The sequence below is a fragment of the Ursus americanus genome, chromosome 17, assembly GCF_024610735.1.
Source record: "Ursus americanus isolate L20-20 chromosome 17, mUrsAme1.1.p, whole genome shotgun sequence".
Taxonomy (NCBI): Eukaryota; Metazoa; Chordata; class Mammalia; order Carnivora; family Ursidae; genus Ursus; species Ursus americanus.
The window spans coordinates 17,613,171-17,639,461 of NC_142143.1; the positions used below are offsets into that span (position 1 = coordinate 17,613,171).

General features: G+C 44.4%; 1 protein-coding gene across 6 annotated transcripts in view; it reads left to right on the forward strand.

Moving 5' to 3' along the window:
* LOC123780491 (putative tetratricopeptide repeat protein 41) overlaps nucleotides 1–26,291 on the forward strand; it is a 39,291-nt gene that overhangs the window by 10,119 nt on the left and 2,881 nt on the right. For 3 of the 6 annotated variants that reach the window (XM_045779433.2, XM_045779434.2, XM_045779435.2), the window contains 2 exons: nucleotides 2,171–2,351; nucleotides 5,573–9,434. In XM_045779433.2, coding sequence (XP_045635389.2) covers nucleotides 2,171–2,351; nucleotides 5,573–5,834 — 443 coding nt within the window. In that variant the 3' untranslated portion in view covers nucleotides 5,835–9,434. Of the gene's footprint in view, nucleotides 1–2,170; nucleotides 2,352–5,572; nucleotides 9,435–14,414; nucleotides 14,480–16,925; nucleotides 17,368–20,090; nucleotides 20,331–26,291 lie in introns of those variants that run through there. The other 3 variants (XM_087868808.1, XM_087868807.1, XM_045779437.2) reach the window with 3 other exon arrangements.

Consider the following 26,291-nt stretch of genomic DNA (forward strand, 5'->3'; position numbering starts at 1 on the left):
GATCAACTCTGCCTACAAGCCAAATCATTTTGGAGTCCTAGAAAAGAATATTGTGTCAATCATAACTCTTTGGGTTGCAGGTGACTCAAATTGGCTTTAACAAAAAGGGAATTTGTTAGCTTATGTAACTTTAAAGCCTAGGATTAGGTCTGGTTCAGCTCAGGCTTCAACCAGTGGCTCAAACGATGTTACCTGCCCTGGTTTCTTGCTGTTTCTCAGCACGGCTCTGCTGTCCTGATATTGCCTCAATTCCTTGGCTCCTCCATCGTGGAAGGAAGATGGCTGGAGTAGCTCCACGTTCAAGTCCAGCAGAAGTGGCTCAAAGTCCACGTAGCATTGAGTCTTTCTGTCTCCGATTAGCCTGACTGGGACCATATGCTTGTATCCGACTTAATCGCTGGTGCCAAGAGAATATGATGCTCTGAGGGGCTAATCCTGGGTCATATGCCCCCTCTGGGGCTGGAGGTGAAGTCAGACCCACTGGAATAACATGAATTGAGAGTTGGAACAGGGAGGGGTCCCGGATGATAACCTGGGGCTGTTACGGAAACTATAGTGAATGGATGTTGAGTGTCAAAAAATATCCTGAATATTTACTACAAGCTTGGAGTTTTAGAATGTCTAAGGACACACACGATCTCAAATTTCTCAGTTCCTAGTTGTGTGTGACCTTGAGCAAATGACAATATTAGTACGCCTTGGTTTCTTCTTCTACATAATGAATTACTATTAACCACCTTGAGAGTAATATTGTGTGTAAAATACCTAAAAACAGTGCCTGATGCATACTGGGCACAGAGTAAATAGCTGATGAGAACGACTAACAATAAATGAGTCCTGGAAGAATATATGCATTTGGCTAAAGCTTGAAATATGGTTAATAGTGATATTCTTTGACTAATCTCAATCTGAACTGCATATATAGATTAATATTTCCTAATGTGCTCAAGAATTGAGTCTGTCTGTGTATTTGGGTTACACACAGGCTATTTCTCCATCGTAGTCTCCTTAACCTTTGATTTTAGTTATTATTGAAAAATTATCTTGCTTTAGACTTTAGTTTTGAATGTATAGTATGTAGACTAAATGTGTGAATTAGAAGTTACAGTATGGATGAATTATTTTTAAAAAAAGGCTTTAGAAAGAAGTGCTGTATTATTTTTCTTTTGTATCTTTGATACCCTTTAATCACCCAAAATCTGATGGGGGTAGGGGGCAGGTAACAAAAGGCCAGTTGGGAAGCTGGTGGTTATTGTAAGGCAATGTAGAGCTATTGGTTCATACCCTTAACTCTTAGAGACACTTCTGCGGTCCTTGAAGATACTCGAGATTAGTGGGTGAGGTTCAGGTTTACCTCAAGAGACCCATTAGACTGTGGGATCATTCCCAGTTCTGTCTAAGATCTTGAAATTTGAAGCTGACTTTGGCCAGACCGTAGGTCCTCCCTGTCTGTTTGGCTCTCACCGGAACCAGAGGGCAACCCAGTTAACTGTGGAGGTACAAGGTGAGTATCTTGGGAACCTACCAGGTTAGCCTACCTGGTGTTCATTTTCTGGCATCACAGCCTCCCTCCATTAAAAGCAAAAACAAAACCTTGGGGGGATATAAGTGTCTCCAGAGACAGAAGGGCATTTTGGCAGTCCAGAGCACCCTGACTTTAATTAAACTATGAGTTTAGAATTACAGTAAATTGAAACTAGAAGGAATCTCTCAGAGATCCAAGTGTCTGGCCCTGCCCCTTATTTTACCAGAGAGTTTAAGGGGGTTGCCCAGTGGTCGTCACTGTATTAGGGCATCTTGTCCAAAAATACACCGTTCTCCCAGCCCCTGCCATGGATAGACATATATACATTTGCCACAAGATTGAATTAGGTAACGTCATACTTAGATAACAATCTAAAAAGATGAGGGCATGTATGTAGCAAATCCAGTTTTTGATTTTTTTTTTTTACCCTTGTTATTTTGAGGTCAAGAAATAAGTTGGGCTCCCAAGTAGGATTTCATATACAAATAGCTTTAGGAAGATTAAGTTCCTTGCCTATTTGCTTTCATTAGACTACATCCTGGGCTGTGAAATATGGTACCAACATAGAAAGAAGGTGATATGGATACAGAAGGGGAGATACCTAAGGTATCTAAGGTACTAAAACTTATCTTTTTGTCTCTAAAGACTATAAGCACAACTTTGAACGTTTCTATCATGAAGAGTTTACTAAGAAGTGCAAGCAAGTGTTTGTTATTTCTAAGGAATCAAACAGAACCTTCGAAATCTTGGAGAGATTTGCCTTAAAGGATGCGGGATTTGATTTTAACGGTGCTGCAGCAGGCTCCAGTTTAGACTCTCTTCTCAGGTAAGATGTCAAGAAATCGCCAGGCTTTTCATTAGACTTGAGCAAAACAGCCTGTCTTGAGTGAATGTGATCCCTCAAATTTCAGCTGTCTTCCCCCACCTCCCCTTTTCTATGCCCATCCTTTCCTGCAAGAGAGGCCCCTGAAAAGTTACCCTTGGCTTAGAATTTCCTTATCAGATATCTCTCTGCATTTGCAAAGTTTTCCTGGCTATTTCACTTCCTTTCTTCTGGTCTCCTCAAGGAGGAGGGCAGAGCTTACCTTCCCCCACCCCGATCTAAGTTGGTCTAAGTAATTCCTGACAATGATGGAATGACTTTAAGGGGAAGAAATTAGATCAGGAAATATGAATAATGCATCTGTACAGTGTTGTAGGTTTTACAAAGTGCTTCCACATACATCATCAGCTCATTATTAATTACATTAAGATATTCAGCTAACACTTACTGAATGCCTACTCTGGGCCACATTATTATTTGTGTTTGTGTCTGGAACTGAGTTATCTTACCCAACGTGTGCACTCCCTCATTGTTTTATCCAGTGTCCTCCACATTAAAACCTCTATCTCTCCCTCTATCTCTCCCCACCCGGGCTGGTGGCATACTCTGTTCACCATCTCCAGGCAGGAAGAGGCTGGGGTGGGAAGTAGGACTGGGGTTGTCTACAGTGTCCCTCTCTGTCTCATCTGTAGAAATAGGGAGATTCTTGAGATAGTTTTCTCTCTTCCGCCCTCATCCTCCTCCTCTTACCACAGATCACCTTTATTCTGTGAGTTTTGTATTTTGAAAGAAACCCACCATAGCGGCGGGGATGGTTCAGCCCCTCCACCTCCACATCTCCATCACCTTTGCCCCAGTCTCTGCACCCGCCATTTTAGCCCACTGAGGGGTAGAGCTACCAACATTTTTGTGGTTCCGGGAACTCGTGCCAAGAGGAAGACAAGTTATTTGGTTAATACAACATGGAGCTCAGGCAAGACTTTTAAAACTTAACAGGGGTTTGAATATATAGGTCATGTGTTAAAAAAATCTTAGGTTTGAATAGGCAAATCCATTGAGATAGAAAGTAGGTTAGTGGCTGCGTGGGTATGAGAGAAGAGGAGAAACAGGAAATGACTCCTAGTGGGTCTGGAGGTTCTTTAGGGGGTGCTGAAAATGGTTTGGAATTAGTGGTGATATTTGTACAACCGTGTGAATACAGTGAAAACCACCGAGTTGTTCACTGTAAAATGGTGAGTTTTCAGTATGTGAATTATATCTCATGTAGGTTATAATTTTGACTATTTCAGAGTAGATGAGACCTTTGATGATTTTTATTGCAACGAAACGAGTCCAACTGCGCCCAATTAAATACAATAATGAAACAAATCCTTTGAAATTAGGTATGTGGAAACAGGACTTTGCCATTTGAAAACAATGCTTTGTATTGTAATTTCCTGAATCACATGTATAGGTAACAGAAAGGGGTATTCTTTTGACGTTTCAAAGCATTGTCTTAACAACTGACCATCTAGAACAATAGCCACAGATTGCTTTGCAGTGTTTTCATTTTCTGTTTGTTCTTAAGAAGAAATCATTCAGACCCTAGCCTAATTATGTAGACGTATTACATTTGTATTTTTCCTTTGTCGGTTTTACCTGCTAAGTACCAGGGAGTGTTCTAGACTCAGGGGATATAGCAGTGAACAAAGAGACAAAACCCCCTACCTCCACAGAGCTTACGTTATGGAGCTAGGCAACAAACAAGGCAAATACGGAAACCATGTAATAGGTTTGACGCCATTAGTGCTATGGAGCAAAATATAAAACCTTGAAAGGGAATAGGCTATCTAGTAGATGGTGGCATTTGGCTAACTACTGGAAGCAGGTGAGGGAGCAAGCTGTGCAAATATGGATTGGACAAGCATTCCAGACAGAGGGAACAGCAAGTGCAGAGGTCCTGAGGCTGGAGGAATGGCAGGGAGGCCAGGAAGCTGGAAGGAAGTCAGGGCTGTAGGGAGGGCGGTAGGGAATGAGGATGGGCATGTAATGGATGGGGGGAGGGTGTAAGTCTTGTCTGGTCTCACACGTAAGGACTTGAGCTTTTTACTACTTTTACCACAGAGCAGTGACATATGTCACTGATTTTGACAAGCTCACTCTGGCTGCTTGGCTGAGGAGAGACTAAAGAGGGCAAAGGTGGAGGTAGGACACAAAATCAGATTCTGTCATTCAAATTTGATGGCGAAGTAATGAAAGCAGTAACACACTCCTAATTCATAATAATGGAGGTATATTTCTTATGGAGTGATTTCTGCTTAATAACTCTAACCTGCTTCAGGGTTCCTATTTTAATGGATCTTCAGACTGATCCTCTGGCTTTGCCGAACCCAAATGTCAGGCTTATTTATTTGATTTGATTCACTCATGCAACAATTTATGATCAGTTACTGTGCCAGTCACAAGCTAGTAACGAGTAAGGTGAGGCTGGTAACTGCCTCCATAGAACTTCCATCCATAAAAAGTCACGAGGCACAGATTTATTAAATCACAAGTGTGTAAGGAACGGGGTTAGAGTCTGTATGTAGTGATACCAGCGGACCAGGGAATCCTCTGCATATCTGGAAGTTCTTCACTACAAAAGTTAAACAGCTGTGCTCATGCCAGTTCAGAGAAATCACGTTTCTGCAGAACTAGGAGCTAAAACACCCGGTAGAGGACCAGGCTGCGTCTTGGTGAGTTACTAACAATTGTGGCAATTTCCAGTGCCATGGTAATCAGGATTCATGGGAATCCCTGGCATATGAGCACTTCTATTTTTTATTTTTTCCTGATACAATGTTATATGGAGGACCAGTCTGGCAATGGTGGCTGTGACATCAGGAAGGGATCAGCAGGACAGATACAAGGGCCATAGACTGGAGTGGTAGAGTCTTCCTCCCTGGGCCTTTGGGCAGGCCGACCCCTTGATGAACCCCAGGTTAATATTGGACAACTCTAGGATCTGTGTAGCTGGAAGGGCCTTCCAAGGTTACCATCTCTCTACTGTTCTAATTTTACATAGGACAGCTAAAGTCCAGAGGGCAAGTAACTTTCTTGGAGCCAACTGAGGCCAAAGTTGAGACTAGCATTTCATATCTCTTAGAGAGAGATTGCAAGAAAAAATTTTCTCCCTCCTCCTTCCCTCCCTCCTACCCTTCCTTTGTAAGTATTCTTGACTACATTTTACCCCTTTATTTTTTCAGAATAAATCCTCTCCCAGTTTACAAGTCTATTTTGCTCTTGTCTGGAGAACGTGGTTGTGGGAAGTCTACTCTGATCGCCAGCTGGGTGAATTATTTCAAAAAGAAACATCCCAGCATGTTGATGATTCCTCATTTTGTGGGCAGCACTTGTGAAAGCAGTGACATCATGTCCGTGATACATTACTTCATCACAGAATTACAGTACAAAAACTATGGTACTGGAATCAAGCCTTTAACTTTGGCAAATTTTATTAGAGATTAGATATTCTATCTGCTGTTGCTATAGCTGTTTTCATCTTGTTTCAATGTAAACCCTGCATTGTCTCCTTTACATAATCCACCCACCTCTTCCCCTCACAGAACTCAATTTCCTTCTTTCTTTTCTTACTTCCTTCTTTTACCAAACATTACTTGAGTACCTTTATGTGCCAGGGGACTAACTAGTGGGGAGGCAAGAGTGACCAAAATGAACAAAAGTCCTTACCCTCGTGGTGTTTTTATGTTATTAGGACGAGGGAGACAGAGTTCACCAACTAAAAGCATAATATAGAACATTGGATTGTAGATTCTATGAAGAAAAATAAAACAGAGTAAGAAGGGAGGCAGTGTGCGGTGTTGTCAGAACTGTTAGGATTTGAAAAGTGTGGTCTGGGGAAGCCTCGCTGAGAAAGGGATGTTTGAATACATACCTGGAGGAGGGAGCCAAGCAGAGAGCATTCCAGTCCAGGGAAGCAAGCGCAAGGCCTCCAGGGCAGGCTGTGCCTCGCAACTATTGCTCCTCCTGTTGGATTCCGTAGCTATTTCTTGAGCACATACTCACGCGCTCATTCAGTCCCTCATTACGGAGTATTTATTGGTTGCTTATTCTGTGCCAGGCACTTCCCTGGGTTCTGGGGATGTCCGCCTCAGGCAAATAAGGTCAGGGCTCCCACAGATATGATGTTCTAGTTGAGAAAGGCAGGTAACAAACAAACAAGAAACAAATAGTGATAAACGCCATGCAGAGTGATGTGATAAGGTGACAGGGTGCTAGTTGGGTGGAGTGGCCCGGGGCTGTGTCTCTGTATTAGAATAACTCTAGCTGTGGTGACAACTAAGTCCTGTTTCAGTGGCTTCTTGAATGAAGTCTATTTCTCACTCACGGAAAAATCCAGTAAGGGGTTCCTAGTTAGGTAACAAGTGGCTTTCCTCCATGTGGTGATTGGGGGACATAGGCCTTTTCCATCTTGAGGCTTTGTCATCCCCTAGGATCTTAGGGTCCTCTGCCTCTGGCTAGAGGAGGGGGAAAAAGAGGGGAAAGACACACACCTGTTCCTTCAATGCCTTGGCCTGGCAATGATTCAGATCGCTTCCACTGCCACTCTTTTGGCAAGAACTTGGCCATTGTGGGCCCACATGGCCACACTAGGAGTCAAGTGGGGACAGAAAGCTAACCCCACCCCAGAAGGGGGAGCATGGACTTTTGCAGGACAAAAGTATATCTCTGCTATACTCTGTGGAGATCTCACGGACAAGGAGGAGCTAGCCGTGTGGAGATTAGAATGTTCCAGGTGGAGAGAACAGTTAAGGTAATACAGGTCCTAAGCCAGAAACAAAGGTGAGTTAGAAAGGGAAAGCAGGCCCATGTGGCTGGCACGGGGAGCCCTACCGGATGGGGCAGGAGGTGAAGGCCAGGCCACTTAGGGTCTGGGCTTTGTTGCACGGAATGTTAGGTTCAGATTCTGTTGAGTCCAGTGGGAGGCCAGTGGAGGATCTTAACTGGGGGGGGTGATGAGATTTGATTGATATTTTGAAAAGATGAAAGGCAGTCTGATGTATGGAAAATGGATGTAGGGAGCAAGTATGGAGGCTTGTTAGAGACTACTGCAGTGGTCCAAGCACGCGATGACGGGAGCTTGGGGACAGCAGTAGCTGAGGAAGTGGAGGGCTTTCGCTGGACTGAGCATCTGCTGAGGAATTGAATGTGGGGCTTGAAGGACAGGAGGAGTAGAGGACAGCTTTGGGAAGCTAGACAGATGGTGGGGCTGTGTACTGAGACGGGACATTACCAGTGGGGTGGGGACAGCAGGTTTTGAGGGGAATCAAAAGAGTTCTGCTTTGGATGAGAGATAGTTAAGATGCAAGGTGTCTGCGGGGAATGAGAACAATTATGTGGGATCTACCTGTGTTCTAGGAGCAGTTGGGGAGCCCGACTTCTACTTATTAGCCGTGTGAGCTTCGGTGAGTTACTTTAACTCTCTGTGGCTCTGTGTTCCTGTTTGTGAAATGTGGATAATAAAAGAAATGTCTTTTAGGTAGTTGAGAAGATCAAGGTAAAGAATAAAAAATAAAGACGCTTAGTCCAGTGCTTGGCATAGAGTAAGCACTGATAAGTATCAGCTATTATTATTATTGGGTGTCTGCTGCGCACTTGCATTTGTATTTGTATTTGTGTCCGGCTCTGCCTGTTTTTGGGAACTCATCCTTCTCACATGAGGCTTGTACCCAAGCGTGCGTTTGGGTATTGAGTGGGTATGTGGGGCTCAGAATCAGTTTTGATGAACGTGTATTATCTCTATATGATGGGGCAGATATTTGAGCTCCTGTATGTGTGTGTGCACGCGCGTGCATGTGTGTGCGTGTATGCTCACACATGCGAGTGTCTGTGAGTAAATAGGGCGAACACGTGGGCATGCGTTCTCTGTGGTTGCATTTCTCAGGGTGTGTAAAGTGGGTAAAATCAAAATCAGTAGCAGCAGGTGTGACTGGTTCTAGATGACAACCACTGATCCTACTCAGCCACAGCCCCAAGGGAGTTCAGTCTGGCCAGGCTGAGGAGGTGAGCTCAACCGAACCTGCCCAATTACGATTTTATTCCCAAAGTGAATTGTGATTTTAATGAGTGTGTTTTTAGATACTGAAAGCTCCTGATAAAAAACAGCTGCTGTCTTCAAAACAAACAGGTTGACAAAGTAGAATCAATTCAGGAACAGCCTATGAATCGCAGACACTCAGGCGACACCTTGTGTCCCTGAAAGAACACCCCCCACTTCATTAAAAGCACGAGGCCCATGGGAGGGGCTGTGGTTCTGCACTTGGCCCACCTGCGTCTCCCAGCCTGGCTCTGCTACTTACTAGCTGTGTGCTCTTGGGCAGTTTGCCTAAGCAATGTGGGCCCCAATTTCTCATCTGTAAAATGGGGGTGGGACTAATGGTATGTACACAAAGCTGTGTGAGGAGTAAGAGATACTGCAGGTAAAGAACTTAGAAGAGTCCCTGGCACTGTTGCTGTTCCTGTGATTGTTGTTGCAGTCATTATTATTATTCCTCACTGAGCTGCAGAAGGAGGCAGAGAGCGGGGGACTGCTCAGGGAAACAGTTCTATTCGTTAGCTAGACTCAGGGAGGAGGCCGCAATGCGGGAGAGGTCGAGGCTGAGGGGAAGCCGGCTCTCAGCTTGGCCGCCCGAGCCAGGAAGCTGGGTTTCGCCTGGGTGAGGGGGATGTGGGCAGAAGGGGAGGAGCTGCCGCTGAGAACACAGCTGGCCGTGAGGTCAAGTGCTTGGAGCACATTGCGGCTCCTTTTGCAGAGCGGGTCCCGGTGGCCGCCTCAGCTCCAGCTCCTGTGGCGTCCTCTCTAGAAGGGACACCAGAACGCCCCCTGCAAAGCTCACATTTCTGCTCCTCTGCCCTCACCGCTGCCTGCCTGGATAGAGGGATCTTGCAGAGAGAACTGCCTGGAGTCCGCTCTCCCCACTCCCATGCCCCTCTCCTGCCTTGCAGGCCGCTGATGTTCTTTCTGTGGCACGCTTCACAGAAGGTCAGGGGAAAGCCACTGACTTTCTTATTTACATGTTTCCTCACCCTGTTACCCCCATAGCCCGTGGCAGCTCGAAGAACAGTGAGTTCCATTTACTGAACTGGCTTTCTGAGTGTCGGGCTCTGTGCTAAGGGCTTTATCAGCATCTTGTTTAATGCTGGCGGCATCCAGCATTCTCGCCCCAGATAAAGAGGCGGGCTCAGAATGGCTGGCTCACACAGCTACGTGTGGGCAGAGCAGGGGTTCAGACTCAGGTCCCTGCCAAGCTCCAGGCCCCTCGTCCTCATTACTGTCCTGTCTTGCCTCCTTGAACCAACAGAGGGACATTCTGCTCTTTTGAATGATTTCCATCGGGGTCCTCTCCTAGCATCAGTTCCCAGGAGAGTCTGCACTCAAATCAGTGATGTGGAGTGGGCAGAGATGCTAACAGGACTTGCTGGCAGGGCTTGCCAAGCCTTGTGCCCTAGGCCGCGCTGACTTCACCAGTGTCTCTGACCCTTTGCACCATGGGTTTGGTCTCCCTGGGGCAGCCAGTCACTTCTGTCCCTCCTTGTCTGTCTGCTTCTGTTTGCTTCTACTGGAAGGCCCCTCCCTTTTCTCAGGTCAGTTGAAATCCTTCTCATCCCTTAAGCCCTATTCTAAAGAACATGCTCTTGGGGGGCCTGGCTGGCTCAGCCAGTGGAACATGTGATTCTTGATCTCAGGGTCATGGGTTCAAGCCCCATGCTGGGTGCAGGGATTACTTAAAAATAAAATCTTTAGAAAAAATAATAAAGAGCACCCTCTCAATCAGAGAGCCTGATGGGTAACTCTCTCCCTCACCTCCAACTTTGACCAATTGGCAAGGATAGCCCTAGTCCCATTGTATTCTAGTTTATGTTGGTGTCTCCCTGCAAAGACTAGTAAGCTGCTTGTCCTGGTCTCCCAGGACTTATACATGGTCCTGTCATTATATGTGTTACTGTACCCCTTTATAGTCCTGGGAGTGCAGGGAGCCATGTCTACGGCACAGAAAAGTTTCTTTTTCCAAACAAGAGAAAAAGCTTAGCTTAAAAATAATAAACACATTATACTCATGCATATAAATAACATCAAAAATAACATATGTCTTTGAGCAATGTCTGTGTTATTAGACATTGTCACATTCAGTGCTTGACCCAGAGCCTGACTGATATAGAAGGTTCTCAATAAATCCTTATTGAATGGCAAGAGATAACACTGCCCAAAACTGAAAAAAATCAGTCAATCACTAAGTCACTTTGTTACAAAGTATTTTGAAATTGTATCCATTGACTTTTTTTTCTCTCCCCATAAATTTACCTATTCTGACCAGGCCTTTGAACACTTGAGATGTTACCATTTAAATTGGGCAATAGGCCACTGTCATTGAGTAGAGACAGTTCGGCCCTAACAGAATAAAGAGACATGTTTAGGATCGTTTTCCACTCCTGGTAATTCTGACTATCTTCAATATTATTTTGAGGAAAAATAATTCAAATCACCCCAAATGGGATTTTAAAAACACTGAACCAGTGCTTTCCTTTGTGTATTTAGAAGTATCTTCCTTGAGGGTTTTTTTTTTTTTTTTCGCCTGGAATTATTTTTTTGCTGACTATTCTGAGTAATACTATGCTTTATGATTGTCAGCCTGTGTGTATTTTCTGAGGTTCATTCACCACCGTTTTGTCACTTAGCCTCTGTGTCAGCTTCATGCAGGAGGAGAGCAGCACATGCCTTCCGCATATGACTGCTGAAGAATCGTACGCACCCGCGGTGACCTACACAGCTTGGAAACTCAAAAGCAGTAATCTTTATTTTTTTTTTTTATTTTTTTTTTTAAAGATTTTATTTATTTATGTGACAGAGAGACAGCCAGAGAGAGAGGGAACACAGCAGGCGAGTGAGAGAGGAAGAAGCAGGCTCCCAGCAGAGGAGCCTGATGTGGGACTCGATCCCGGAACGCCGGGATCACGCCCTGAGCCGAAGGCAGACGCTTTAACGACTGCGCCACCCAGGCGCCCCTCAAAAGCAGTAATCTTTAAATGATGACGTGTTGTTTGCAGGAAAGCTATTAGCAAAATCGGTGTTTTTAAAGCTCCCACTGATCTGTGTTCAAGTTTCTTCACCTTCCTAGGCCTGTTTCCTCACCTACAAAATGAGGGTTTGGACTAGACTACATGTTTTCCAGAATCCCTCATGCTCTAAACTTTGGTTACTTAAGGCTCAAAGTCTCGATATTGCCCATACTTTAAAGATTTGGAAAAAAAAACCAAAAACACCCAAAAACCTAAAAGGATGAAGCACCAAGATTAACTGTTCTCTTTCCATTCTTGAAAAATATTTTATTGTGTGACACAAGCACAAACCATCTTTTTTTGAATTTTATTTTTTCTAAATAATCTCTACACCCAATGTGGGACTTGAACTCACGACCCTGAGACCAAGAGTTGCACACTCCGCTGACTGAGCCAGAGAGGTGCCCCTATCTTTTTTGATTCCTTCTCCTCCTTTATGTCTCACATTCATATATAACCTTCAAGTCATTTATCTTATGGTCATTTGCTAATATAAAGATATCTTTAAAAATCAATATGTCCAGTTGTAAAATAAATAAGTCCTGGGGATGTTATGTATAGCATGGTGACTATAGTTAATAATACTGTATTGTGTATTTGAAAGCGGGTAAGAGTACATCTTGAAAGTTCTTATCACAAGAAAAAATTTTTTAAAATTCTTTTTTAAAAAAATTTTAAGTAGGCTCCATGCCCAACATGGGATTTGAACTCACAACCCTGAAATTAAGAGTCACATACTCTACAACTGAGCCAGCCAGGAGCCCTGAAAGAAATGTTTTTGTACCCGTGTGGTGCTGGATGGTAACTAGACTTATGGTGGTGATCATTTTGTAGTGTATACAAATATCGAATCATGTTGTATGCCTGGAATTAATGTAATACTATATGTAATCTCTACCTCAATAGTAAGAAGACCCCCACTACCCTCTACTACTATGTAAAAGAGAAAGATAAAGTAATTTATTATAAAATAACATGTTTTTCAATATGTAAATGCTCAGACATGATTCCAACGGAGGCCACAGTGGAGTAGGCAGGTGCCTGCCTCTCTATGGAGAATGACCATGGAAGCGATAGCTGTCAGTGCAGACGGGCACGGGTGTGTTATAGTCAAGGTTCAAGCATCGTGAGCAATATTCCCATGAGGGTTGTGATTTTCTGAAGTGGTGAACAAATCGTGGTATCATTTCAGATGAAGCAATATATAATCTTCCATTGCTTTATATGGTAGTTGTATTCCTCGAAAATTCTATGTGTTTTAAATCTCTGCAAATTACTTTACGTTCCCAGGAAAATGGAGTTGGTTTCTAGGTGAGGTAATTAGTAAGGTAATGAGTAAAGTGTAAGTAAGTGTTCTGTGACTGACAGGACATTTGAAAGTCAGGTAGACCCCAGGACACACCTTCCTTGTGCGTGACTGTCCTGTGTTGTAGGATGTCTAGAATCCCCAGGCCTCCCCTGTTGAGTTCCACTGCTCTCATCAGCTTCCTGTTTTTTGAGTGTTCATGTACTTTCCCACCTCCAGACCTTCACCTATGCCTTGTCTTGCTTGCTCTACCCTTGCCCTCATCTCTGCTTGTGCATTCTCCAAGGCTCATCTCAAATGTCTTGTGCGCGAAGCTTTTCCTTATTGTGACGGTTCTGCATCAAACTCCAGTAACCTTCAGACTCATATTCTGCCTTCAAAGGTGATTATTTGTGTACAGAACCCATTTTCACTTCCCTTAACTCCTTGACTTTATATTCTAGATCATTTTATTTCCTCTGGGTGGCTAGCACAGCACCTTGCACGTAACAGGCAGCCAGGAAGTAGTTGTTAAACATAATTACTCTGAATGCTTCTAACAGAATCTTAATGCATCTGAGAGACTAAATCTATTAAAGCTTCTTTGCATAACTTGATTTTCTAGATTCTAATATGCCTAAATTTCTATGGGAAATGTTGCCTTTGAAAAATAAAAGCAAGATCAAAGTTGTATGTAGTAAAATGCCCTTAGAATTTTAGGTAGTTGAGGGGCAGTGCCTGGGTGGCTCAGTTGGTTGAGTGGTTTCGGCTCAGGTTGTGATCTCAGGATCATGAGCTCGAGCCCGTGCTGGGCACAGAACCTGCTCAAGATTCTCTCTCTCCCTCTGCTCCGCTCCCCCCATCCCCCGCACATACATTCTCTCTCTCTCTTTCTCTAAAATAAATGAATCTTAAAAAAAAAAAAAAGAATATTAGGTAGCTGATTACAATTTTGGGTTGCTACTACTATGTCACTTAATCAGAGCCTAAAAGTTGGTCCTCTATTACATCCTATACCCTTTGCTGGTTCAGTACCTAATTCTCCCTGATAATTTCCAGAATCCAAAGTCTGGGGTCCGCCATTGTGGGTAGAGTAATTTAGGATTGGTTATGTCAGGTTTAATGTGGGCAAGGAGCGAAGAGCCTAGGCACTGGGGGAAGATGACGCATGCGTGCATTGCTGGACCCCCCAGGGTGGTGGCTGTGGCCCCTAAAGAGCCCCCTGACATTACAGAGCTGTAGAAACTTCGCAGACCATGTAGTCTGGCTTCTCTTTCTCCCCATCCAACTCTTCGTAACATGATCTATTTTTGCATTTTGGAGAACGAGAGTAATGCTTTGGATCATACAAAATATTTTTTTATATAAAATCCTGAAAATGTATAGGAGACATCTGGTGGTAAATACCATTATCCCTTTTGGGTTGAATATTTTTAGGCTGCTAATCACACATATACCTATATGTGTCAGCTGTACAGCTGTGAATAGCACTCATTGTTCCCAACCCCTTCCGCCTCCCCATCCCATTAACATATTCTAGCAGTGATGGAAACATTTTCGCCTAATTTGAGCAAATTCCTATGCTCCAGGTACTCAGCTTGAAACTGATATTCTTAACGAAGACTCAAATGTCTTGGTCTTTTCACTTCTTGTGGAAGTCTTCATTGCTTCCATCAGTTTAAAGCCATGTATACTTGTCCTAGATGGAATCGAAGAGTTGATTGGCATTTATGGGATTTCAGGACAGAAGGTAATCTCTTTTTGAAATCATGCTTATTTTATTGCTGTTTTATAAAAAGAAAACCCCATAATTTAGAACGTACGTAACATCTTTCCATTGCACTGAGTATCTCTAGCCAGCATTGCTTACGGTCACTGCTCTCTGTTTTCTTGAACAAATATTTCTGTAGTGATACCTCCAGTGGGTCAGGCACCCTTCTAGGAACTTTGGAAATATCAACATATAGAATTCTCAGAAGAACCCTATGAAAGAGAGACTGTGATCATCGTTTCTGTTTACACAGAGGGGACGAAGTGTGGAGATGTTAGGTGGCTTACCGGACATCTGAAGATGGTGGGGGACTTGGAATTCAGATGTGGGAGGTCTGGTTCTAGAACCTGTGGCCTTTACTCCTGCCTCGTTCTCCCCCCCCCCCATTTTATACTTTTACCAAGCATTTATTGGGCCCCTGGTATTTTCTTCATGTTGTGTATTTTGATCTGCCTCATCTACACTGATTTTGCACATACCAAGTTGGTTGCTCGTTAGTTTTTATCCTGTTTGAGGTGATACTGGATCCGTGGAACCTCTAACACATACCCGAGTATCAGTCATTACTCTGTGAAGCATTCTCTCTAAAACTTAAAAACACATGGAATTGTAAATTACGTAAGTAATCTATGTTTCTCATAGAGAATATGATAAAGAAGAAGACTGCAGAGAATTCAGTATACTCGCAGTCTCATCACTGGTCAACATTTTGGAGTATAGCCTTTTGTCTGTGGATGTCTATACACACTCATCGACGCTTATGTAAATGAAGTTACACACCATATTGTTTTGTAATCTGCTTTTTAATTTAATACACAGCAACCACCATCAATTCAATGAGTAATTATTGACCACTCACTATGGGAAATGCACTGTAAGCAGAGTCGAACATGGTCCCTGCAAGCAAATGGGACCTTTATTCTAGCAGGGGATGGCAGAAGTTAATGGTGCGATTCCACAAATAAGCATAAAATTGCAACTGTGACAAGGGCTGCCAAGGATCAGTATGTAGGGTCGTGAGAGCCTCTAATGAAGGGACTCGGCCTTGGGAGGATGCTCCCTGGAAGAAGGGCTCCAGAGCCCTGTGGGAGGAGGAGGGACAGTCCAGGCTGTGACCTGCACCAGTGCAGTGCAGGGGTTAGGAGCCTGCCTGGGGAGCCAGACCCTTGGTTTCAATCCCAGCTCTGCTGCTTACTATCGGAACGAATTAGATACAACATCTAGCCCCTCTGTTTTGCAGTCCCCTCCTCTGTCTTTCTAGAGGGTTGTTAGGAGGACTCAGTGAGTTGGTGTAATAAAATTATACCTGGGATTTGATTTATAGGAGAATGACTGAGTGACAACATGAAGAAGCCAGTGCCATTGAAAGAAGAAATTATGACTTATATTTCCCAAGAGGAGACACGCCATGTCATATAGGGCCCTGGGGGAAGTATCCGGGTGGCCAGGAGGCAGAAGACAGGAGCCAGGAGAAGACCCAGGCCAAAGCCTTTTTGGGGGTTCCCATGGGAAAGGCAGAGTAAACCATTCAGGATTGGCTAGTTTGTACAATTCTGGCAGGCTTTGTGGCATAGGGACTGTCCCTGGTTGTCTGGTCACTGGCCCTGGGATGATGTAGGTCAGGGAAATATTGGATTGGTGAGTGAGAGGCAGATAAGGTGGGTTGGGATGTGGTCCTGGATTGGCCAGTCTGCAGGTGACGCCCACGTTCCAGGCAAGTTGTCCACCACCCCCAGGAATTAACTTGTCTTGGGAGGAGCAGTCTCACCTGGATCTGTAAGGCCCCTGAGAGATGGCAAACTATCAGAAGACAGAAAAAATACAAATATCTAACTAATGCAGTTAGTACCTGAAGACATCCAGCACAGTGCCTGGCTCAGAGTAAGCGGTCATTGTTTCATAGTTGCTCTTATTATTATTATAATGGTTGCCAGGGGTGGGAAGCTTTTAAAGGCATCAAGAAAGATCTGATTAGGTGTTTATTTTATTCCCAAATAAAGCCATTTAACTTATGATAGTATTGTGGTATAAAGCAACGATTCTTCAGCATAAAACAGTGTTCTCTTTTTAAATCAAATGGTTTAGTTTGCACTCTTAGGTTTTCTTTGGTCGTCATTGTAGGTCATTCTTCAGAAGCCTACGATTTGTCGGATGACTTGCTTGTAGGAATCTCTTTTTAGAGGTCGCATTTGTACTATCAAATTCATAACAGATGGATGAGTCAGTCAAATACAGTTCTGTGGGGTGAGAGTGGGTATTTTCTTATCACCATATCATTTACTATCCAACTTACTGTCATCACCTTAACCCCAGCCCTTACCCTGTACTTACTCCCTCTATTCCAGCTGCTCTAAGTTTAAAAACCATCAGCGAAGGAGTTTTTAAGTCTTTAAAGATTTCAAATGTCTTTGACTTTCTCCATCAGGCAAAAGATTTCTCTTGGCTGCCATGCTTACTGCCTCCTCAGTGCAGATTTATCATGAGCACCGTCTCCTCCAGCCTGTCCTACAAGTCACTCTGTGCCCGCCCGGATGTGAGGACGGTGGAGCTCCTGAACGTAGGAGACGAAGAAGTGAAACTAAACATCTTTAGACAGTATCTCTTCATTCCCAACAAAGACCCCCTCCGGCAGAGCAAACCCACTTTGAGGAAAAAAACAAACCTGAATCCTTTAAAACTCACAATCCTAGCAAATGAACTGAGAGAATGTCGAATCTACCGAGACGAGTATCAGTGTCTGAAGGAGTACTTGGAGGTGGCCTCCATCCAGGAGCTCTGGGAATTGATTCTGAAACGCTGGATTGAAGACTATAGCTGGACTTTTAAACCAAAGAGGGCCAATTCAGACACAGTGGCCTCAGGAGAAGGTAGGCCTTGGCCAGTATTGACAACCAGCTGGAGCCCACGGGGAGAAAGATCCATGGTGGACCACCCAGTGGAGGAGGGTCTAAGGATGAGGTTGTCAGAGAAAATACAGGATGCCCAGTTAAATTGTAATTTCAGATAAAGAACAAATAATCTTTTAGTAAAAGTCTGCCTCAGTTATTGCATGGGACATATTTATACTAAAAATTAGTTAAATTACAGATAAATAATTTCATTAGAAGTACATCCCAAATTATTGCACGGGCTATACTTATACCAAAAGTTAATTTGTTGTTTATCTGAAATTCAAATTTAACTGCATGCTCTGTATTTTTATTTGCTAAATCCAACAACACTGTGTAGGAAGCTCTGTGTTGACTGTAAAGAGAACTGTATTAAGCACATTTTTCAGGAGTCTAAGAAATGGGCCTTTATTCTTTCTTTTTTTTTTTTTTAAGATTTTATTTATGAGCAAGACAGAGAATGAGGGAGAGAGGGAGAGAGGGAGGTAGCGAAGGGAGAGGGACAAGCAGACTGTGCTGAGCCCAGAGTCCCACGTGGGGCTCCATCTCAGGACTGAGTTTATGACCTGAGCCAAAACGAAGAGTCGGATGCCTAATTGACTGAGCCACCCAGGCACCCCTGGCCTTTATTATTTCTATAACTTAATTCTTTCGAGCCTACAGTCCAAGGGATGGCAGAAACCTAATTCAGTTAATCTAGGTTAATTCCATCAATTTAGCTTGTTTTCAGACAATTCAGGGTGTTTTTCAGTCAACTCAAGGATTTGTGTCCTTCCTGTGTCTCTTTTGGGTTGAGCTTAAATCCGAGGGCCTTGGTGCTGGGTGTCCTTGGTTGTCATCTGTCCCTGCTGTCTTCCACTGAGGTGGTCATGGCCCCAGATGGTCCACAGATACTGATGTTCCTCCAGCGTTGGAATCCTCTAGGATGCCTGTGTTCCCCTCTGTTCTTGGGTTATTCACTCTATGCTGCCATCATCCCCCACTTTCCCTCATCTTAACGTGAAGAAGGCCCCTCTCCTCTACTAACGTCTGCATCCTTCTGGAGCCTATAGTCTTGTGGGTACTCAACATTCCTGACAGAGAACGCTGGTTGCTCACTGCTCCCTCAGAGCTCCTGGCTCTGTAGGTCTCCCCATAGCAATTTCTGCTGTCTAGTTCTGAGGGCATCGGGAGATCTGCAGAGCTGCTGACTTCCAGGCTCCCGATGGGAAGCAGAGTACAGGCTGTCTGTACTGTTGGGTCCCCACGTGCGTCCATCTGGTGGGTCCTCTCTCCCTGCCCACAGCCTGGGTTCAGGGGAGGGTACAGGCCCCTTCACAGAAACCCCCCTGAGCAACTCCATTGCTCTCTTTCCTCACTGTCTCCTCCACCTTTCTCGGTTCAGTCTTCCTTAGCTCATCCTGTAACTGTCTGAGTCTGTTGTTTGTGGTTACAAAATTTATTCCATGAGTTGGTCAGGAGTTTGTCTTTTGATATTCAATAGTCAGTCTTTTGAGAAGAAAAGTTTGTTCTCAAAGCCGTTATCTCTGCTATGAGCTTCAAAAGTCTCCTTTGAAACTTGAGTCTCTGCTACAATAACCTTCTCTGAAGGATGATGAATTTAGAATGGAGCAGGGATGGGGACGTGGGGGTGGGGAAAGAAGCAGAAAATGCTTGGACTGAGAGACACATGGGTTGGCATGACAACATATTGTCCTGTCCCATTTTTTGCTCTTGAGTTTGCATTTTTGCAAATAAAATTAATTTCAAATTTAGTGTATTCCCCCCCCCCCACGTGCAAGGAGGTGGAAAAAAGGTCTCTGTGTCCTGAGAAGGGTCATGCAGGCAAAGTGACCCATGGCTGTGCCCATGGCTATCCCTGCTTGTCCAGCATTGTGCAGGAAAGCCCAGGCCCTCTTCTCCTGAGGGACTGCTCCTTTCCCTGGCTGACCTTCCTCCTCCTAGCACTGCCCACTGACCCCTCCTCAAGTCCAGGGCACTCAGCCACAGGTCCAAGAAGAACTTGGTCAAACGCGGGCCAACCTCAGGGGAAGCTTGCACAGCTGGGGCTGAGCGGCTGCCGCTGCTTAAAGATTGTAGGTGTTTGGGGTTCATCCCCAATCCCAGCATAGGAAGTCCATTTAGAAGGACAGACCCTGTCATTTCTCTCAGTAGTCTTAAGGGTCTCTTTTGAGTTGGTTAACCATAAAGCCAGTGGGAAATCCAACTCTGGCTGAAAAAATCTAAGGGTCAGGTGAGTAATGTGTATTGCCGCCTCAAGTGGTGTCTGTGAGTGTGTGGCAAGTTAGCAACCATATGGAAAAACCATTCATACCCGTAAATGCAAATTTGATGTTTGCGAATCTCAGTAAAGACTGCTCAGTAGTATAGTAATTGGCCAGCTTGCCAGTTCGGAACCATAGCTCACATGGATGTATTAGTTGGGACAATGTAGATGATAACTTAATGCCTGAAAGTCTGGGCTCTGAAGCCAGGTTGTCTGGGCTCAAATCCCCGTTCTGCACTTATTTCTGTGTGATCTGGGCAAGTTATTTAACCTCTCCGTGCTTTATTCGTTTTATTTGTAAGATAGGGGGAGTTAGGTAGGAGTTTAATAGGATGATTAAAAGAAACAAGTTGTTAGTCATATAAAACATTTAGAATGATGCCTGGCAGATGAGAACTCTTCTTTTTGTCATCGTTGTCATTATGTTTCCCCACAGCGCTGGATGGCTGGGTGGCCGATGCCCTGTGCTTACTGAGCATCTCACATTGCGGGCTGACTGAGGGTGAGATATTCCAGATTCTGGACATGCTGGGCTACAGGGATCATTACAAAGTGACCATGTTGCACTGGGCGGCCTTCCGCAACGCCACCAGACAGTGGGTCCAGGAGAAGCCCAATGGCCTCCTGTACTTCAGGCACCAGTCTCTGCGGAGTGCTGTGGAGCACAAGCTTCTTGGTAAGGCTTGCATCTATGTGAGTACCTGCTAGTTAAGAAAAGGGAAGTTTGCATACAAGGGAAAGCTTGTAGCTGGCACTTCTCAAGTAGAAGTGAATCTATAAACACATATACACATGGTGATATGAAGTAATACTTGTACCTAGTTGTGAGTAACAGAGACCTGACATCAATGGCTTCCATCCCAGGGTTTATTCTCTCGCATGAGAACTTTCTGGAGGTAGGCTGCCCTATTGGCTCCACATAGTCATCTGGGACCCCATTCCTTCCGTGTCCCTAATCCACACGCTAGCTTGCCTGCTCAAGGTCACCTCATGTTCATGACTGCTGGAAGCAACATGGCTGTTGGAGCTCCAGCCATTACACTTTGGGCAACAGGAAGGATGAAGAGAAGAAGAAGGGCTTGCATTTCCTTTTAAGGAGCTTTCCCAGGTTTCCACCAACATTTCCACTATGTCTCCAGATACAAGGGAAGTTGGCGAATGGAAGTTTCAACAGATGCGTTGCTACCCTAAACTATGGTGGGCGTCTGTCAGTAACAAAGATGAGGGACATGGTTATTGGGTAGGCATTAGCAGTCTCTGCCCTAATTCTCAAATCTAATTCTGTCTCCTTCTGAAAGGATAGCAGATCTGAATCTGAGACACGATGGCAATCACAGACACTTGACCTAGAGGCAGAGCGCTCTATTCATACAGAGAACTTCAGGTGTGAGGACTTAAAAATACCTTTAAATCACAGCCTCTGCAGAGATTCTCAGCTCTGCGCAAATTCCCTTTTAAGTTTACTATGTCCTCTTTCACTTTCCTTTTTAAAAAGATAAATCTTTTCCACTGTTTCCCTCCTACATTGTCATCATTCCCACCACCTCTGAAGTTACATAATGTGGCAAAGAGAGCAGGGCGGGGAATGAAGATGTTCCTCGGGGTGATGTCAGCTCTTCTGTTCTCTTGGCCTCTGATGGTTTGCGATGCACTCAGTCTCTTCATTTTCCCAAATAACAGTAATACTCTTGGAGGTGCAGGAACGAAAGGGCCATGGTGTGGCTGTTAAAATTCTGGGTATAGGCTGTACCCCTTCTCTGCACTGTGAGCCCCAAAATAAAGCACTGCTGGCAATGCTCACTACTGTCAGAAAAAAAAACAAAACACAACCAACTTTTCACGCTGTAGAGTCAAGATGTGAATGCATCTTTCCTGGAGGCACGGGGAATTGTAATCGCAATAATTCACTTCCATGTGGCCTGAGCATGGGAAGCAAGCACATACTGCAAGGAGAAAAAAGATCCCAAAGGTAGGCCTATTGGACTCAAGTCTGCAATGATATTTTTGGTAAAGGGCTGTCTTTTGACATATTTTGTCCAAATGTCGTATCCATCATTTGGGGGCAAACTAGTCTCTTAGTCACATGCATGTGCATGCCTGCTCCTTTCCTTTGAGATTAATACTCTGTTTAGTATTGTATTCAATTTGTAACTTAAGTTACTCCTATCAAACATGGGCTAGTCTAGAGGCATGCTTTGATCCCTGGCCTGTGATAGAGCAGCCGCTCTCCCCTTCTGCTATGAAAGCTGAGGATTCTTTGGTCTTGCGTACTTTGTGTGTGGGTGCCCATGTGTGCGTGTGTGCGTGTATGCATATTAGTGGGGCTGAAAAGGAAAAGGGCAATTAGGGAGGAGAGCCGAAAAGCTGGGAGATGCGCTTCTAGTGCTTCTAAATCATTATCATAACTTGTCACCCCTGGCCATCACGGTCACTTTTTATTTAGTGCTGTCACTGGGCCAGCCACTTCTTCTTCTTTTTTTTTTATAATTTTTATTTTGTTATATTAGTCACCATACAGTACATCCCCAGTTTTTGATGCAATGTTCTGTGATTCATTATTTGCATATAATACCCAGTGCACCATGCAATATGTGCCCTCCTTAATACCCATCACCGGCCTAGCCCAATCCCCCACCCCCCCTCCCCTCTGAAGCCCTCAGTTTGTTTCCCAGAGTCCACAGACTCTCATGGTTCATTCCCCCTTCTGTTTACCCCCTCTTCATTCTTCCCTTCCTCCTCCTACCGATCTCCCTGCGATTTCTTATGTTCCATTAATGAATGAAACCGTATGATAATTGTCTTTCTCTGCTTGACTTATTTCACTTAGCATAATCTCCTCCAGTCCTGTCCATGTTGCTGCAAATATTGTGTAATCGTTCTTTCTGAAGGCTGAATAATATTCCATTGTATATATGGACCACATCTTCTTAATCCAGTCATCTGTTGAAGGGCATCTCGGCTCCTTCCACAATTTAGCTATTGTGGACAATGCTGCTATGAACATTGGGGTGCATATGGCCCTTCTCTTCACTACGTCTGTATCTTTGGGGTAAACACCCAGTAGTGCAATTGCTGGATCACAGGGTAGCTTAATTTTTAACTTTTTAAGGGACCTCCATACTGTTTTCCAAAGTGGCTGTACCAACTTGCATTCCCACCAACAGTGTAAGAGGGATCCCCTTTCTCCATGTCCTCTCCAACATTTGTTGTTTCCTGCCTTGTCAATTTTTGCCATTCTAGCTGGCGTAAGGTGGTATCTCACTGTGGTTTTGATTTGAATTTCCCTGATGGGCCAGCCACTTCTTATACATTATTTCCTTTATTTCTTGTGTACACAGAACATCCTCCGACTAGGCTAGGTCATGTCAATCTGCTTCCCACCGGCCTCCTAGAAAGTCCTCGCCTGCTCTGTGTATCTGTGGGAGTCTCTGAGCAGTGTCCTGTGGGCTCACCCATCTGTTGGCTGGAGTCACCCCCAGAGAGGCTCTTCTGGTTTGTGCGTACTGATGTGGGTACCTCCCAACTGCCCCTGCGAGGCTCACCATGAGAAAAACAAGGCCTCATGCTGAGGTCCCTGTACATTTGTCCCATGGCAGCCAGACCTTGAGGTGTCACGATGGTGCTGGTGTCCAAAGGGGGAATAGGTGTTTTCTAGGAGACCTGAGCCATGCGAGTTTCCACCCCCAAACTCCATCCTTCCTCAGGATCTCAGGGAGCCCTTCCTGGAAAGAGCCCCTTCCTTTTCTTCTTAGAATGCTTCACCGTATCAATGCTCCAAAAACCCAGGCTGTGAAGCTCATTTTGCAGCAATTGTGGAGCAGAAGGAGTCAGCATAGCATAACCAGTAAAAATGGGGTCCTGATGCTAAATTGGGGGTGAGCCTTGGCTTTCCCACTTCCTAGCTGAAGATCTTGGCTACATCATTTCACCACTCTGTACCCAGGTCCCTCTTTCGTAAAATAATAAGTGAACCAACCTCAGAGCATTATTACTAGTAAGCATTCAATGACTAATTCATGTAATTACAAGTACTGAGAGCAGGCCTGGCCCGTAGTAAATTCTTAAGAAATATTAGCCATTATGAATTCTCCCTTTATTTGACTCATCGTCTCCTCTGTGGCCTTTTATCTACCATCTTTCCCAAAATAACCCATGCAAATCAACTAGTGGTCTTGAATTCTGTTGGCCTAAGGATTCTTCCATTTCATCAGACACTTTCAAGCAGGTCTGAATTCCCTGGGCCCTACTCCAGTTACGTTCAATAGATGTTTGCTGAATGAATGCACAGCTGTTCTTGGCAGTTGGTTTTTTTGGCCCTGCTGTTTCTAGAAGCCTCCATATCCATTGTTTTGAGATCCGATACTGAATGTCGGTGTCTAGTGTTTGCCTGCAGTGGAATCAGGATCTGGAGGGCTGAGCACAGGATAGGAGGTATGAGCTACCCACAGGTGACACTGTGGTCATGGTAGGGAAGCAGCCTCATTTCACTCACTCATTACCTCACTCCCAGGCCAGTATGTTGTTTGGCAAAGAGTCTATCTTCTTTCCTGTGGGCAACCACCATGGCTTCTTTTATAAACAATTTCTTGTTAAGAGCAAGGACTTTGGAATCTGACAGAACTGGCATGATCTTGTGAAAGGTGCTTAACTTTCTAAGATTCAGTTTCTCACCTCCAAAATGGGGATAATACCTCAAGGGTATTAAAAATGCTAAGTATGCTTAATGTAAAGTACTTTATATCTGTGCATCTGGCACAATGATAACCAGTGTGGTGTCCATGTCCATATTGGCCAATTGCCAATATTTCCAACCCCTCCACCCACCATGAGAAGCACTTCCTGTTCCCTTTATTGGGTGGCACCTTGTGACCAGTTCTGTCCAATGGTTGTACGTGGCTCCTGGCAATGTTCAAGATGGCGGCTGGTCTCTCAGTCCCAGAGTGAGCAGACCTGAATTTGGAGGTCCAGCCACCCTGTGATGGCATGATAAACCTTTGCTGTTTTAAGCCACTGAGATTTTGGGGTCGTTTGTCCACACAGCATCATCTAACCTGTCATGAGAGAGAAAGACACTATAGAAATGTCAACCAATAAGTCTGTCTGTGAGAATTGTGCTGAACTTCATATGTACAGATGATGCTGCAGTCAGGCCATTCCTTACAACTCCTGCAATTGGAGGAGCACTGGAATTGAGTCAGAAGGTTTGAATCCTGCTTCTTCAATCAGGGCTCTGGCCAGCCCCGTGGTCCCTCTGATTTTAAGTAGCTTTGTTTGTCATATGGGGATTGTATTAGCCAGGGTTCTCCAGAGAAACAGGACCAATAGGATTTGATCTCTATCTCTATATATTTCTATGTATCTCTCTATATGTATATCTCTATAAAAAGATTGTGAGGGTTTGGCTTACATGATTATGGAGATTGGGAAGCCCCAGGATCTTACTGTCTATAAGCTGGAGGCCCAGGGAAGCTGTTGGTAGAATTCCAGTCCAAGTCCAAGGCCCGAGAACCAGGGGAGCCCGTGCTGTAAATTCTAGTCTGATTCTAAAGGTCTGAGAACCAGAATCTCTAAGAAGTCAGAGATTCCAGCTCCAGCAGAGAGAAAATTCGCCTTCCTCTGCCTTTTTTCTGTCCTGGCCCTCAGCAGATTGGATGATGTCCATCTGCATTGGTGAGGACGATCTTTACTCAGTCTACCTGTTTCAAATGCGAATCTCTTCCAGAAACACCCTCACAGACACACCCTAAAATAATACGCAACCAGGTCTCTGGGCATCCCTTAGTCCAGTAAGCTGACATGTAAAATTACATGTGAAAATCACAGATTTTCATATCCTTTCATATGTCACAAGGTTATTTTGAAAAAAGATGAAGTCCGTTTTCTATGACAGTGTTTTATGCACTTTAAGCATTGTGATTAATACTCTAAATCTTGGATGCAGGGTAGTGTTTGCCCCAGTTCCCTTTCTCTCTCATTCCCTAATCCCCTTCTGTATTTGCAGCTCACAAAAGTGCCCTTGCCATGCCCAGCGGGTCTTCCCATGGGTTTCTGAAGCACTGCACATGCCACCAGCTGGCATGAAGTCTCTCCAAACGCGTAACCTGGAAATCATGTCAATGGAAATGCAGAATGGTTATTTGAACAATGGGCTCCCCTTCTATTGTGGCTCTTGTGGAGAGCTGGCCTTGGGGGGCCATCCAGCAGAGTGATTGATCTTGTGAGAAAAAGCGTCAAGCAGAAAATTTAAAATACTTCTATTTTACCTTTCAAGGATAGGTATCTCTTAGCTTTTAATGCAACAAAACCCTTTTGTTTTCAAGGAGCTCATTTCTGGGTAGTATGATGTGTTGGAATCACCTCTCTGGTGGTGGAACTATAGTAATCTTGGCTGTGGCCTCCAATTTGTCATTAGTTGGCTCAGCTTCCCCTGGGCCTATTTGAGACCCAGGTGCAGACTAACTTCTCCAAAATGCATGTCGTCACATATTTGAAAGTGCTTATTTAGTTGGCAACCATGATGTATATTTAAAATAGAAAAAAGTAGGTGACACATATTTCTTGGGGGGAGGGGAAGACAGCATGAAAAATGAGCGTGCTCCCTAGCTTTTCAAAATCTGGGTCACTGATCGTAACTGTA